At 41.5% G+C, this 14,621-nt stretch overlaps 1 protein-coding gene across 2 annotated transcripts in view; it reads left to right on the top strand.

The window, feature by feature from the left end:
- LOC125897372 (CD2-associated protein) overlaps positions 1–14,621 on the top strand; it is a 260,984-nt gene that overhangs the window by 136,974 nt on the left and 109,389 nt on the right. For both annotated transcript variants that reach the window (XM_049590680.1, XM_049590679.1), the window contains exons 9-10: positions 5,829–5,927; positions 6,862–6,915. In XM_049590680.1, coding sequence (XP_049446637.1) covers positions 5,829–5,927; positions 6,862–6,915 — 153 coding nt within the window. The remainder of the gene's footprint in view (positions 1–5,828; positions 5,928–6,861; positions 6,916–14,621) is intronic.

Here is a 14,621-nt window from a genome sequence, read left to right as displayed (position 1 = left end):
AATAAGACCAGGTTTTCCCAGAAAGTTTGCCAATTATTAACAAAACCCACATCGCTTTGCTGGACACCACCTGGACAGCCAGCGATTAAATGATGACATGCGGCTAAACATGTCATCAGTGGTCAGATTTGGGAGGGGTCCAGAGAAAACTACGGAGTCCGACATCGTTTTTGCATATTCACACACCGAGGCAATATTAATTTTAGTGACCTCCGATTGGCGTAACCGGGTGTCATTGACGCCGACGTGAATAACAATCTTCCTGAATCTACGTTTAGCTTTAGCCAGCAGTTTTAAATTAGATTCAATGTTGCCCGCTCTGGCCCCAGGGATGCATTTGACTATGGTCGCTGGTGTTGCTAACTTCACGTTTCTCAGAATAGAGCTGCCAATAACCAGAGTTTCATCCTCAGCGGGTGTGTCGCTGAGTGGGGAAAAGCGGTTGGAAACGTGAACAGGCTGGTGGTGAGCCGTGGGCTTCGGCTTGGAGCTGTGCTTCTGGCGAACTGTAACCCAACCTCCCGGCTGAACGGGAGTTACCGGAGGACAGTTAGTAGAGGCTAAGGCTATGCTATGTGGCTCTGCACCGGCTACAGGGGGCTGGCTAACTACCGCAGCTACTGAATGGTTTTCCATGGTGCGGAGCCGCGCTTCTAATTCACTAAGTCTCGCCTCCAGCGCAGCAAATAAGCTACACTTATTACAATTACCACTGTCGCTAAAGGAGGCAGAGGCATAACTGAACATTTGGCACACCGAGCAAGAGAGAGCAGAGGGAGAAGCCATCGCTAACTTTAAAGCTAATGTAGCTACCAAGGCTAGTAACGTGCAAACAACAGCTAAGAGATTAGCGAGAAAGTCGTAGAAAGGAGGAGAGCTATAAGTGCTTAAACGGAACTAGTGTGGGTTAAGACTTGAAGTAGACGTTAAAGCAACGTTAAAGCAACTGAAGTGAGAAAACAGGCTCCTAGAATTCACCAGAGCAGTACAGAGACGCTGTCACAGAAACACCGGAAATGACACAACTCGCTTACCGCAATACGTCAGCATGTCTGAGCACGTCAGCATAAAGGAGGATTTATGCCTGGTACACACTACATGACTTCTTTGTCCGTTCTGAAAGTCACTATGTCACATTATATGATTGTGGAGTCATAAAATCATGCTGTGACTCGCCCGACAGAAACGACACACGACACGATGGTACACACCCGGTCGTCTTTCACGACGTGTGTGATGTCATTGGGTTATTCTTGTCTTATTTTTATTACTTTTACTATCATTTCAGTCACTGTGTCTGTTCACGTGCCAGCTGAAATGTTGTTGTAGTCACCTAAAAAGCGCCAGCAGACGGCAGGAGCTCCATTTGAAGTACCGTACGCAAACATATAAGTCACTGAATCCTCCACAAGTTCCTGCAAATGTTTAACAAGGTTATAAGGGGCTTTTAATTTTCTTAGAGTAAGTCATCTGGGGAGAATTCTTGTATTTTTTAATATCGCAAGATATATATTGCAGAAAACCAAACAAAAAAAAATGTCAGTTTTTTCCAATATCGTGCAGCCCTACTGTGTGGTTTATCACTGAATTCGAGATATTTCTGCTGGGTATATAAGAATGCCTTGCTTGCTTTTAAGATAAGATACACCTTTATTGATCCCACAGTTGAGAAATTCCAGTGTTACAGCAGTCAAGGGTAAAGAGTCAAATTAAAGATTTCAATATTTTGCTGAGAGTATCTTGTTGTATTCATATTTCAAAGATGATATTTTTTATGTAATTTATTAGAAGGTGTTTGGGCATTTTCTCTGTCAAGCAGTTTTATTTCATGATCTATTTCAAGTAATTTCGGCTTATTTTTCTTCTTTCTAGATGCTTCATATGAAATGACACAGCATCTGAGAAATGCTTTAAATGTCTCCCAAAGTGTAGCAGGAGTAGTCTCCAAATTGTCATTAGTATCAAAGTAGAGAGATATCTGGGTTTTTAGATAATCACACAATTCTCTTTCAGTGAGGAGCAGAGGGTTTAACCTCCAATTCATTTGTGGTTTCTCCATATTCTAAATGTTTAGAGTGCAAGTGAGAGGACTGGGATCTGAAATCACAATGTTATGATATTTTGCATCTACAGCATAATGCATCAGTTTTGCATCAATGAGAAAATAATTTATCTTGGTATATGAGTAATGAGTTGCTGAGTAAAAAGAGTTTGCAATTCTCCAGATGTCAAACATATTATAATTCTTGATAAATGTATTAAGGAAGACACTCACACTGCTTTTATCAGTTCTGCGGGTGAAAGATCTATCTAGGTACGGATCTAACGCACAGTTGAAATCACCTCCAATGACAAGGTTTGTTGGGACATACCTGGTATAAGAGATGTCACTTTCTTGCAGAATGATGAATTGTCCACATTGGGTGCATATACAGTGCCCTCCAAAAGTATTGGAACAGTGAGTCCAATTCGTTTACTTTTGTTGTAGACTGAAAACATTTGGGTTTGACATCAAAAGATGAATATGAGACAAGAGATCAACATTTCAGCTTTTATTTCCAGGTATTTACATCTGGATCTGATACACAACTTAGAAGATAGCATTATTTGTAATGGAACACAAAATTTTTAGGTGAGCAAAAGTATTGGAACATATAAACTTAAAATAGATTAAAGTGAATGAGACTTAATATTTAGTTGCAAATCCTTTGCTTTCAGTAACTGCATCAAGCCTGTGACCCACTGACATCACCAAACTTTTGCATTCTTCTTTTGTGATGCTTTTCCAGGCTTTCACCGCAGCCTCTTTCAGTTGTTGTTTGTTTTGGGGGGTTACTCCCTTCAGTCTCCTCTTCAGCAGGTAAAATGCATGCCCTGTTGGGTTTAAGTCTGGAGACTGACTTGGCCAGTCTAAAACCTTCCACTTCTTGCCCCTGATGAACTCCTTTGTTGTTTTGGCAGTGTGTTTTGGGTCGTTATCTTGCTGCATGATGAAGGATCTCCCAATCAGTTTGGTTGCATCTTTCTTTAAATTAGCAGACAAAATGTTTCTGTAGACTTCTGAGTTCATTTTGCTGCTGCCATCATGTGTTACATCATCAATGAAGATGAAAGAGCCCGTCCCAGAAGAAGCCATGCAAGCCCAAGCCATGACATTACCTCCACCGTGTTTCACAGATGAGCTTGTATGTTTGGGATCATGAGCAGATCCTTTCTTTCTCCAAACTTTCGCCTTTCCGTCACTTTGGAAAAAGTTAATCTTTGTCTCATCAGTCCATAAAACTTTTTCCCAGAATTTTTGAGGCTCATCTCTGTACCTTTTGGCAAACTCCAGCCTGGCCTTCCTATTCTTCGTGCTAATGAGTGGTTTGCATCTTCTGGTGTAGCCTCTGTACTTTTGTTCATGAAGTCTTCTGCGAACAGTAGATTGTGATACCTTCACTCCTGCCTTCTGGAGGTTGTTGCTGATGTCACTAACAGTTGTTTTAGGGTCTTTCTTTACAGCTCTCACAATGTTTCTGTCATTAACTGCTGATGTTTTCCTTGGTCTACCTGTTCAACGTCTGTTGCTTAGTACACCAGTGGTTTCTTTGTTCTTCAGGACATTCCAAATGGTTGTACTGGCTATGGCCAATGTTTGTGCAATGGCTCTGATTGATTGTCCATCTTCTCTCAGATTCACAATTGCTTCTTTTTCACCCATAGACAGCTCTCTGGTTTTCATGTTGGTTCCACCTCTAAATGAAGTCTGCGCAGGCAAAATCTATCGTACCCAATCTGAAACTGAGCTCAGACATTCAGTGCTATTTATTGTTTGAATAATCAATGTAATTGGGAGACACCTGGGCAACAAAACACACCTGTCAGTGACATGTTCCAATACTTTTGCTCTCATGAAAAATGGGTGGGTTCAAACAAAAGGTGCTATCTTCTAAGTTGTGTATCAGATCCAGATGTAAATACCTGGAAATAAAAGCTGAAATGTTGATCTCTTGTCCCATATTCATCTTTTGATGTCAAACCCAAATATTTTCAGTCTACAACAAAAATAAAGGAATTGGCCTCACTGTTCCAATACTTTTGGAGGGCACTGTATGTTCAACAAGGTAAGAGGTGTAGAACAAATGTCCCCACTTACTTCAAAAATCAACCTTCTTTATCAGATACTGTAGCTTTGTGAATTAAAGGAATACCTTTCCTTCTCATAACTGCTGTACCTCTAGCTTTTGCAGGAAAAGATGAACGGTATGCATTTCCGATCCATTTACACTTAAGTCTGATATGAGAATAATTTTTAAAATGAGTTTCCTGTAGAAATAATACATCTGGTGATAATGACTTAAGATGGGCAAACACCTTCCCTCTCTTTACTGGATTGTTCAAGCCACGTACATTCCAGCTGGCTTGGGTCAAACATTGACTAGTTGACCTTTAAGTGGTAACGTTAAGATAGTAAGACAGCTGGGTCCCACCCCCTCCCACATTTTCACATCTCTGTGCGTTACCATTAATCTGGCCGGGTACACTAGTCCGTATCTGACGTTTGGTCTCCCTCGTAGCATCTCTCTGACTTTAGTGAATGCTGCTCTCCGTTTTACCACGGACGGGGCAAAGTCTGGAAATATGTGTATTTTTAGTCCCTGGGCTTCTAAGGTCTTCTTTTCCGCGGCCCTCCGTAATATTTCCTTACAAACGTGATAATAATGTAATCTCAGGATGAAAAGTCACAGTGGGTCTTTTGGTCTGACTTACTCTGTGTACTGAGTTTCTCCTCCAAAGACGTTCCACTTTAGCATGAGGTGCCGAGAGGCTGTCCAAATGGCTTGTAACGCATTTCTCCAATTCTTTCAGAGTGGCGTCATTTACAGCTGTGTCGTTTTTCAGTTCTAAAATAGATTTCTGGATGCTTTGATGTAGGGATGAGATCTTTTCCCTAATAGCTGTAGATACTTCTGTAATATGGCTTTCTGTGGTGTCAAAAACAGATAATTTTATCAAGTTCAGCCAATGAATCGGTGCACCCCCTAATAGCCAGTGGTTAGAGAATGTGTTAGAGGTCAGAGGTTTAATGGATGATTTGACAACATATTTACAGCTACCTTTTGAGAGAAATTAACGGAAAAACTTCAGGTAAGTTATAGAAAACCAAAAAATATCCTGCAGCAGTAAATACACAGTGAAACCAGTGTTGAAGCTCATCCATCACATTGCATGTCTCCTGTCATACTTGAGGCATTTGTAAATAATGTGTTTTGTTGTAGTTTGTCACTTTAATTATATTTTATATGTGTGCTCTCTAAAGGTACTAATTGTCCATAGCATTTTGCTGTCACACCATTACGTATTAGTTGTCTCAGTTACCAGCTTTAATCCAGAGAATTGGCACAGATTCTACAGAGTCTCTGTCATTCAGGAGTCAACCACTACATGGCACCCAGCCAACACATAGAGATACACAGACTGTGGTGACTCAGCTCAGCAGCCTCTGACTAAGTATCCACATATGATGACCCTGACTCAGGGCTGTTATTTCATAGGAGAATGGTGACTCATAATCATGACTCCCATCAGTTTCCCTGCCAAGATTAGATTAGGAAGCTAGCACCATCTAGTGGAGACTGTTGAGAAGTGCAACCTGTTTTAATTGTACAGAAAACAGCATAATGACTTTTAACATTGGACACTGCTTTGTCAAGTTGTTTCTCTTTACTTCTGAATCTGCGTCTTGCAGCAAATAAAGAAATAACAAGCATGTTAGATACAAAGTGAAAAAAGCAATGAACAAATTGATTCCATAAATGTTGTCATCATTCACTCTTTTTAAATAGGATACAGGAGAGCCCGGATGGTGGCGAGGGGAGATTGGGGGCAGAGAAGGGGTCTTTCCTGATAACTTCGTAGCAATGCTGTCTGAAGCAGACAAAGAGGTGAGATGACACAATGAAGAAAACAAAGAACTAGAAACTATTCTTAAAACTGAGGGTTGGCCGTTTTTCTTTGTTTTATGAAGATATTTGGGTTTTAGACTCTTGGTTGTTCCAAACAAGCAATTTAAAGAAATAGCTTTGGGTTCTGGGAAATTGCCATGGGCATCTTCAATGGTTACTACATTTTACTAATTCAATCATTAGACGACACTGACCCTAGTTGTTGGTTGCAGCCATTTAATAAACAATCATCTTCTTAATATTGCACAAAATGTTTGAAATGTGTAAATGTCTTAAAAATCCTCCTCAGCTCAAGATGTGTTTTGCTTATGGTCATTTGGTTTGATGTTTAATGATGTATGTGCAGATTGTGACATTAGAGGGCTGCTTTCACATTCTTCTGCTCTGCACTCACCTTAAGTCTGAGGCCCTTTTTATGCAGATATCCTGTAATACTACCACAACAAAGATCCTTTATTATGCTGGCTTCACTTTTTTACACAGAACTAAACAACGGGGTCATCATGCTGCCCCAGTGTGTGATTTCTTAGATGGCATGCCTGCATTTCTCAAGCAAAAGAGGCGTAACATGTAACACAACAGCAACATTACATTGAGCATACAATGGGCTTTGTCTCTCCCTGATGGATACTACTGCCCATTTGTGTACACCATCTGAGGTTTACTGTTAACGAAATCAATGAAATCAAATTCCTCTTAACATCATATCCCATCTCTCTGTCCTGTTTCACCCAGAAATATGTCATAATAATGAAGCTGATACTCTTCAAATGGCATTTCATCTGGACTTAACTGTTTGTCTATGAACTGGCACTGTTGGAGCCCTTTGAAGTGTCATCACAGAAAGTGATCTATGGTTTTCCACAGATATCAGTTGTTTCTTACATTTTATGTCATTATGTTCCTGTTTTAGGCTCCCACATCGAGAGGATCAGTGAGATCATCTCCTAAGCAGGAGTCAGAAGAGGTAAGCTGTCAGTGCCTCTGATCAAAGAAGACCACTTACAGGATGTTTGTTCACTTTAACAGACAGAGCGTTGTGAAACATGGTGGTGTGTTCAGCTGTAAGGGCACTGTGGCAGGGGTTATACATTTGCAGAGCTTCACTCTTCCCCACATCCTGGAGACTTTTGATTGAGACTGTAAACCCTCTTTAACAACCTTTAGGTCACCACTAGAGGTTTTACTGGTCTACTTGGTTCCTAGTAATCCAGACCTGACCCATGACTCAAGTTTAGTCAGTCTGGGTCTGGGTAGGGTGCCCTTCTTTTACCGTGGGTCTTGGGTACAAATGTTAATGTGTAATACCCGAGTGGATCAGAGTGAACTACTTGTCAGCTATGAGGACATGCTGTCTCAATATCATTTCAAAAGAAAATTTTACCCACATGCATGATCATGCAGGGAGTTTTTTCTTCAGGTAGGGTTTCCATGGATCCATTTGAACCAGGTCCAAGACTTCTAGTCATAACAACCCTTAAAGGAGCACTGTATAAGATTTAGAGGGATTTAGTGACATCTACTAGTGAGGATTGCAAATTACAACCAGATGAAACAAGTTAGAATTCCTTCAATGTCCATTGTTCAGTAGGTTTTTACTGGGAGCTGAATTATCCACAAAGCTCTCTTCCTCTCCAAAACAAACAGACCAACTGATATAAACTAGTGAAAACACTGAATAAAGCAGGTTTACAATTAAGCAAACAAATTAGTTTCAAATAAGCGTTTCTTCAAAGCTTTTTGGTATGTCAGTGACAGGCTGTGAGCCCAGCACCTGCTAATGTGTGCTGGCTTGCTTTCTCTGATAACTTAAGATCCAGACATTGTGGAGTTGTTTTTTTTTTTTTTTTACCAGGAGCTGAATTATCCACAGACGTCTCTTCCTCTCTATAACAAACTTATCAGGTGATTTAAACTTGTAAAAACACAGAACAAAGCAGTTTCATTCAAAAAACAAACAAACAAACAAAAAATATCAGTGTTTTTCTGATGCTCTCGTTGCAGAAGGGCTGCTAACTACGGTTACTAAAAAATTGAAAATGCGGATGTCCCTACCAAGAGCCAGTGCTTGGTTTGTCTGTTCTGGGCTACTGTAGAAACATGGTGATGCAGCATTGCAATCTCTGTAGGCAAAGACCCACTCGCTATGTAGATACAAACAGCTCATTCTAAGGTAATGAAAGCACTACAGCTCGTATTTTAAGATGAGTATACACTAAAGAAATCATACTTTTTATATTATATTCCAGTTATGCCTATAAAGTTCTTCACACTAGACTTTTAAATACTTTGTAATCCATGCACATGGATTGGGAGGTTGGGAACTTGTATATAGCACATGTTAGTTTCTCCAGAACCCAGCTGACTGAGGACAGCACAGATGCATACTGTCACACACAGGGTTGCCCCTGACCAAATTACATTCAAGTTTAGTTCAGTTACACACTCATTTCAATCAGTATTTCTCTGTCTCCTCAAAAGCTGACTGTTATGTATTAAATTCACCAACAGATGGCGACATTTACCTCCATAAAAATAGTCGAAAACTTATATTAACAACATAAATTGATAAGCTATAAACTTTAGCCTATATATTATATATTGGCTAAAGTTTATAGCCTATCAATCTATACGACCACCAATCATTTTACCACTCCATTTCATCAGAGGTGAATGCATAGGGCGTTAACAAGACATTCAATAAATGTTAATCAGGGCCACTGGAAAAAAAAAAAAAAATTCTCCAGTCTAGACAGAGACTGGAGACAGAGATTCCTATCTAATGAGTTGCAGCTTAGGTGTTGGTGCTCTGACTCGTGATATCTTTTGGACAACATGTCGACTACTCTTCACCTGCTGCAGCTCTGCAAATGCCTGCTGGCGCACCCCTTTGATTGGTCAGATGTCGAGTGCTGTCAATCATTGCAGCTACACATGCACGGTCAGATTACATTCTCTCTCCTTCCTCGAGCTGATTGTACGCGCGCCTCACGGTAGCGCATATGCGCATCCATTGCACATATGCGCAAATGCGTCCCCTTGCGCAAAATGTGGCCCCCCATGGAAGATGAGGCCTACGCACAGCGCGTGTTCTGCGTTTAGGGAGGGGCGGCCCCTGATTTTATCCTTAGGTTTGATAAACAAGACTTTTCTTAGGAATGTAATAAAGTACTACAGGCCATTAAGACTCTGGACCCCTGCTTAAAGCCGATAGTTGATCCCCTTAAAATTCAGGTACTGTTCAATATTTTGGGGTACTTTTATAGTACTTTTCTATGAAAAATGACTCAAACCAATTAGTCGACCACTAAAATAGTCACAGATTATAGTAATAGAAACAGTAGGACTGTCATGATTGTAAACTGAAAGTTTCAAAATATGTTCAAAAATGCAGTCCAAACTGAAAAGTCTGAGGCACTCTGGGGTAATATTAAAAATCCTTTAATAAGCACAGGAATATCAACGCTTTTCGACTCAGCGAGTCTTCATCAGGATATGAGCCAGTCAAATTACAAACAGGTGTTTCAATCACATTAAGAATGTGTGAAAATATCATGTGACTGGATCATGTGACAGATCAATGCTGATCTATGCTGAAAATAGAAAGAAAATAAGTAAATAAACATATAAATGACAACATTCGCATGACTATGTGTGAATCACAGCATTCGTCAGGATAATGAAAAATACAAATACAAAATTTATACATGTGTGACTGTCAGATTTCAACAACAATGGATGACAAGATATTGATGCAGAAATGTAGAAATAACAGTCAGATTATTTTGATAGTCGATTAGTCGACTAATCGTTGCAGCCCTAATGCAGTCAAAATAATGATTACAGACCAGTAGCATTCACCTTAATTGTCATGAAATGTTTTGAGAAATTTATGGTGTCGTTATTGCAAAGGGACATACAGTGGTGGAAAAAAGTTTTCGGACACCCCATGCATTTGTGAAATATTGCATTAAGAATCACTCTTAGGTCTTCAAGTGCAAATTCTTTTAGTACAGTCACAGCCAAAATACTAAATAAATCCTAAAAAAAGACATGAAAAACTTAAAATTGATTGGTTCCATAAAAATACATAAGAAATTTTGAGTATTAGGTCATTTTGGTACCAGTGATGAGGGTTGTTCTTTTTATTAAAAGACACAATTTTTGTTGCCAAGCTTCGTGTCTACATAAAGCCAGCACATTTGAAAGTTCTTCAGACACAAAAATGGCTAGAACCTAACGCAGGAAACACGCCTGAAGATAAAGATTCTCAGCCAGGAAGGGTACAGCTGCCACCAGATAGCCCGAAGTGCAGATGCAGTCCTTCAGCAGTTGGATACACTCTGCAGAAATACAGACGAACCAATAGCTTGGAAGAGAAACCAAGATCTGGGCGTCCAAGGGTTTCTTCAGCAAGAAATGACCGCATCCTGATCCGCATGTGCAGGCAAAACCGCCGAATGACATCACAGGAGCTTCAGCAGCAGTGGTCAAACCAAACTGGTGTCCAGTGTTCCACCCGCACTGTACGTGGCCGACTTTTAGATCATGGCTTAAGGTCCTACAAGGCTATCAAGAAGCTCCTGATCAATGAGAGACAGAGGTTAGCCCGGCGTTGGGCCCAGGCACACAAGAACTGGACAGCCAGGAATTGGAAGAAGATTTTGTGGTCAGATGAGTCCAGTTTCCAGCTTTATCTTCCTCCTACTAATGTGAGGGTACGCAGAAGGCCAGGCGAAGCATTATCTCCAGCATGTACAGTACCTACTGTCAAGCATGGTGGAGGCAGTATCATGGTTTGGGGATGCATGAGTGCTGCTGGTGTTGGTCATCTCACTGTCTGTGATGGCACATTGAACTCTACCAAGTATTGTACCATTCTCGAAACTCACATGCTCCCTTCTGCGCGTGCACTGTTCCGTCGAGGTAAAAACTGGATGTTTCAACAAGATAATGCCCCTTGCCACACATCCAAGGCCAGTAGAACTTGGCTGCAGGAGCACAGTATCCAGGTCTTAGAGTGGCCAGCTCAATCCCGGACATGAGCCCCATTGAAAATCTGTGGTGGATTATCAAAAGGTCTGTTTCAAAGCATAAACCAAAGAATTTAGAAGAATTAAAAGCAGTAATTCAAGAAGAATGGGACAAGATTACCCCTCAACAGTGTGAAAGGCTCGTGGGGAACATGCCAGCCAGGATTAGAGCTCTACTACGTGCCAGTGGCAGGACTACTAAATATTAATTTGATGATGTGTTGGTTTATTTATTTTTTGTTCAGTTTTGAACACATTCTCTGTTATTTGTTGACTTTGATACCGACAATGTTGAGAACTGACATATTGAAACTGTCAAGAATTTAGTTTTGTTAGTTTTTCTTGTAAACAATAAACAAAAAAATATAATTTGTATTTGTATCTGTCTAATGCAGCCACACCTTTTGAAACACAAAAAAGATTTTTCCACAAATATTTCATGATAATATTTGAGATTGTGTAAAATTTTAAGGGTGTCCAAAAACTTTTTTCCACCGCTGTATGTTCAGAGCGAGACCCATTCCAATTTGCCTATAGACAAGGGAGAGGTACAGATGATGCAATTAATGGTATCACTCACCTTGCCCTTAAGCATCTAGAGTCCCCTGTGGCCTATGCATGTCTCTTATTTATTGATTTTAGTTCAGCTTTTAACACACTGCAACCTTACCTACTGATAAAGAAGATGAATGATATGAACATAAGCCCCTTTATCATAAAATGGTTCTATTCCTTTTTAACCAATAGCTCCCAGAATGTCAGAATTAACAATACACTTTCTGCCACTAAATCTATGACTTCATGAGCACCCCAGGGCTGTGTAAGCTCACCAGTGCTATTCTCGTTGTATACCAATGATTGTTGCCGCAGCCACACAGATAATTTTATTTTTAAGTTTTCTGATGACACTGCAATCCTGAGCTTGCTGTACAAGCATACAGAGCCCATAACATACTTCAATGAAGTGTATATATCCCACTCTGGGGTTGAGGTGAATAAAATAACTGTGTTGTGACCTAAATAACATGCTGTTGCTATCTGCATAAAGTATTAAAGCATGAAATCCCACATTTTTAATGTACGAAAGCATCCTGTATCATAACTACATGTGTGCCTTTTGTAACAAACCAAACCGCGTGAAAATCAGTTGAAAATTCAGTGAGTTATTCTATTTTACTTGTGCATACAGCTCCTTCCTCAATAGAAGTGAATGCACTGTGGAGGCGAAGCGAGACCCATCCAAGATGGCGGCCGGCGAGGACGTCGGCTCCAATAGGCAGTGGTAGTCAATGCGGCGTCTATGTATATATGTCTATGAAACTATCAAGCTACTGTATCTTCCACAAGTTCTGACAAATGTTTCAGAATAAAAGCCTATTTAGAAAATGGAGGGATTCTCTCAGCCGAGGTTATAAGGGGCTTTTAATTTGAAACAAGTGTTGAGTTTGAAATGACGGTGCGATATATTAACTTTACAAAGGCAACGGAACGATAAAAAGTAAATATATAAACACCATCATTTCCCCCTTTTACTCTGTCTGGTAACATCCCTAGAGGAAATATTAAAAATGCTGGGGTGTTGTTGTCATATAGTTGTCTACGGCAGCAGATTGTTCTGTGTTTCTACTGGTCAAAGTGACGGCTATGATGGGAGAATTGGATCTCAGTGAAGGGCAAGTGGTCCATAACTTCAATTTTGGAGACAACAAAATGTAGGCTTAGTGCCCTGTGGTCCATTGCCCAATAGGAAATGTAGAATACTCAAAAGTACACACACACACACACACACACACACACACATACATGTAGATATGTGTGTGTGTGTGTGTGTGTGTGTGTGCATATGTATATATGTATGTATATATGTATATATACACTGCTCAAAAAAATAAAGGGAGCACATAATCATCACAGTGTAACTCAAAGTCAGTCAAACTCCTGGGGTATCAACCTGTCCAGGAAGCAATATTTATTGTGAATCAGTTTCACCTGTTGCTGTGCAAATTTGTCAGACAACAGGTGGAAAGGAGAGGCAATTACTAAGACAACCCCTATTTAGGAATGGCGTCGTTTCTGGTTGATTCTTCGCTAGTTTTGTATTTTTCCAGTGCCCTCACCACTAGTGGTATCATGTGACAGTATCTGCAGCCTACAGAAGTTGCTCAGGTAGTGCAGCTACTCCAGGATGGCACATCCACACGCGCAGTGGCCAGAGGGTTTGCTGTGTCTGCCAGCACAGTGTCAAGAGCATGCAGGAGATACCAGGACACTAGGAGAGATGGAGGGGGTCATAAGAGGTCAACAACCCAGCAGCAGGGCTGCTATCTGCTTCTTTGTGCAAGGAGGAACAAAAGGAGCACTGCCAGAGCCCTCCAAAATGATCTCCAGCAGGCCACTTGTGTGCATGTTTCTGCCCAAACTGTCAGAAACAGACTCTATGAGGGTGGCATGAGGGCCCAGCGTCCACAAGTGGGGCCTGTGCTCACACCCCGGCACCGTGCGGCTCGATTGACATTTGCAAGAGAACACCAAAATTGGCAGATTGGCCACTGGCACCCTGTTCTCTTCACAGATGAGAGCAGGTTCACACTGAGCACGTGTGACAGAGTCTGGAGACGCCATGGAGAATGTTCTGCTGCCTGCAACATCCTCCAGCATGACCGGTTGTAATGAAGTGAATCCTGAAGTGATTTGTTCCTTTCTCAGTTCAGTTGAGCTCTCGGCAGCGAGCGTACAGGCCGGGACTGGAACTGCCGATTCAGTCCATGTGAATGATGAATCTAATACCCGCCTGACGAATCACGCCAGGGCCACACTGCCCGCGGAAGCGCAGCGCACCCAAATTCTCGCGCGCGCCGGAGCACCTCCGTTCACATCAGACACGCATTTCTCCATGCCGTCGACAACCGATTCTGCTCCCAGCTCTTGTTTTTCACTGCCTGGCTTGTCAGATTCCCTCGCGGCTCGCGCAGAAAATAGACCAGACGCCGAACTGATCGCTGCAAATCGTGAGCCTGCCGCGGAGCTTCCCGGCGCGGCGCGGCCAGTGTGGACGACAGAGTCGGTTAACATGGGCGCCGAAAGGAAACTGCCTTCTCTTCTCGGCGCTTCGAGGCTATTCGCGGCGCTTCCGCGGGCGGTGTGGCCCTACCGTCACTCAGTGCACGAATCACTTGGTGAATGACACTCTCCCTGAGTGATTCCAATCATTTCCTCTCAGGGATACACTTCATGGGGACCATTTTCTCCAAGCTAACGGCTAAGGTAGCCAGGAGTCAAGCCACATAAACATATACACACACCTCCCCGTTGTTTTAACAGATTTAGTTTCCAGATAAACAAACTTAAAACGTTAGGCTGGCAGCAGTAATGTTGTGTTTAGGTTTTGTGTTTGGACCCCAAATGCAGAGATGGAAGCAAAAAAACAGTTCAAAGTGTTTATTGAAAAACACTAAGTTCAAAATCAGGAAAAAGGGGCAAGTGGAGGCGGCGGAGGACTGGCTGGCATTGCTGGAACGGACTCAGCATGCGGAGACACTGAAGCACTGGAAGTTTGCGATCAGGTACGGCAGGAGGCACACCAGTAGCTGCACAAAAAAAAAGTGCTTAAGAGCAACGAAAAAACACGAAATTCACTTCT

The sequence above is a fragment of the Epinephelus fuscoguttatus genome, linkage group LG11 (assembly GCF_011397635.1).
Source record: "Epinephelus fuscoguttatus linkage group LG11, E.fuscoguttatus.final_Chr_v1".
Classification (NCBI taxonomy): Eukaryota; Metazoa; Chordata; class Actinopteri; order Perciformes; family Serranidae; genus Epinephelus; species Epinephelus fuscoguttatus.
Note: the sequence above shows the minus strand (reverse complement) of the source record. Positions and strands in the feature narration are given on the sequence as shown.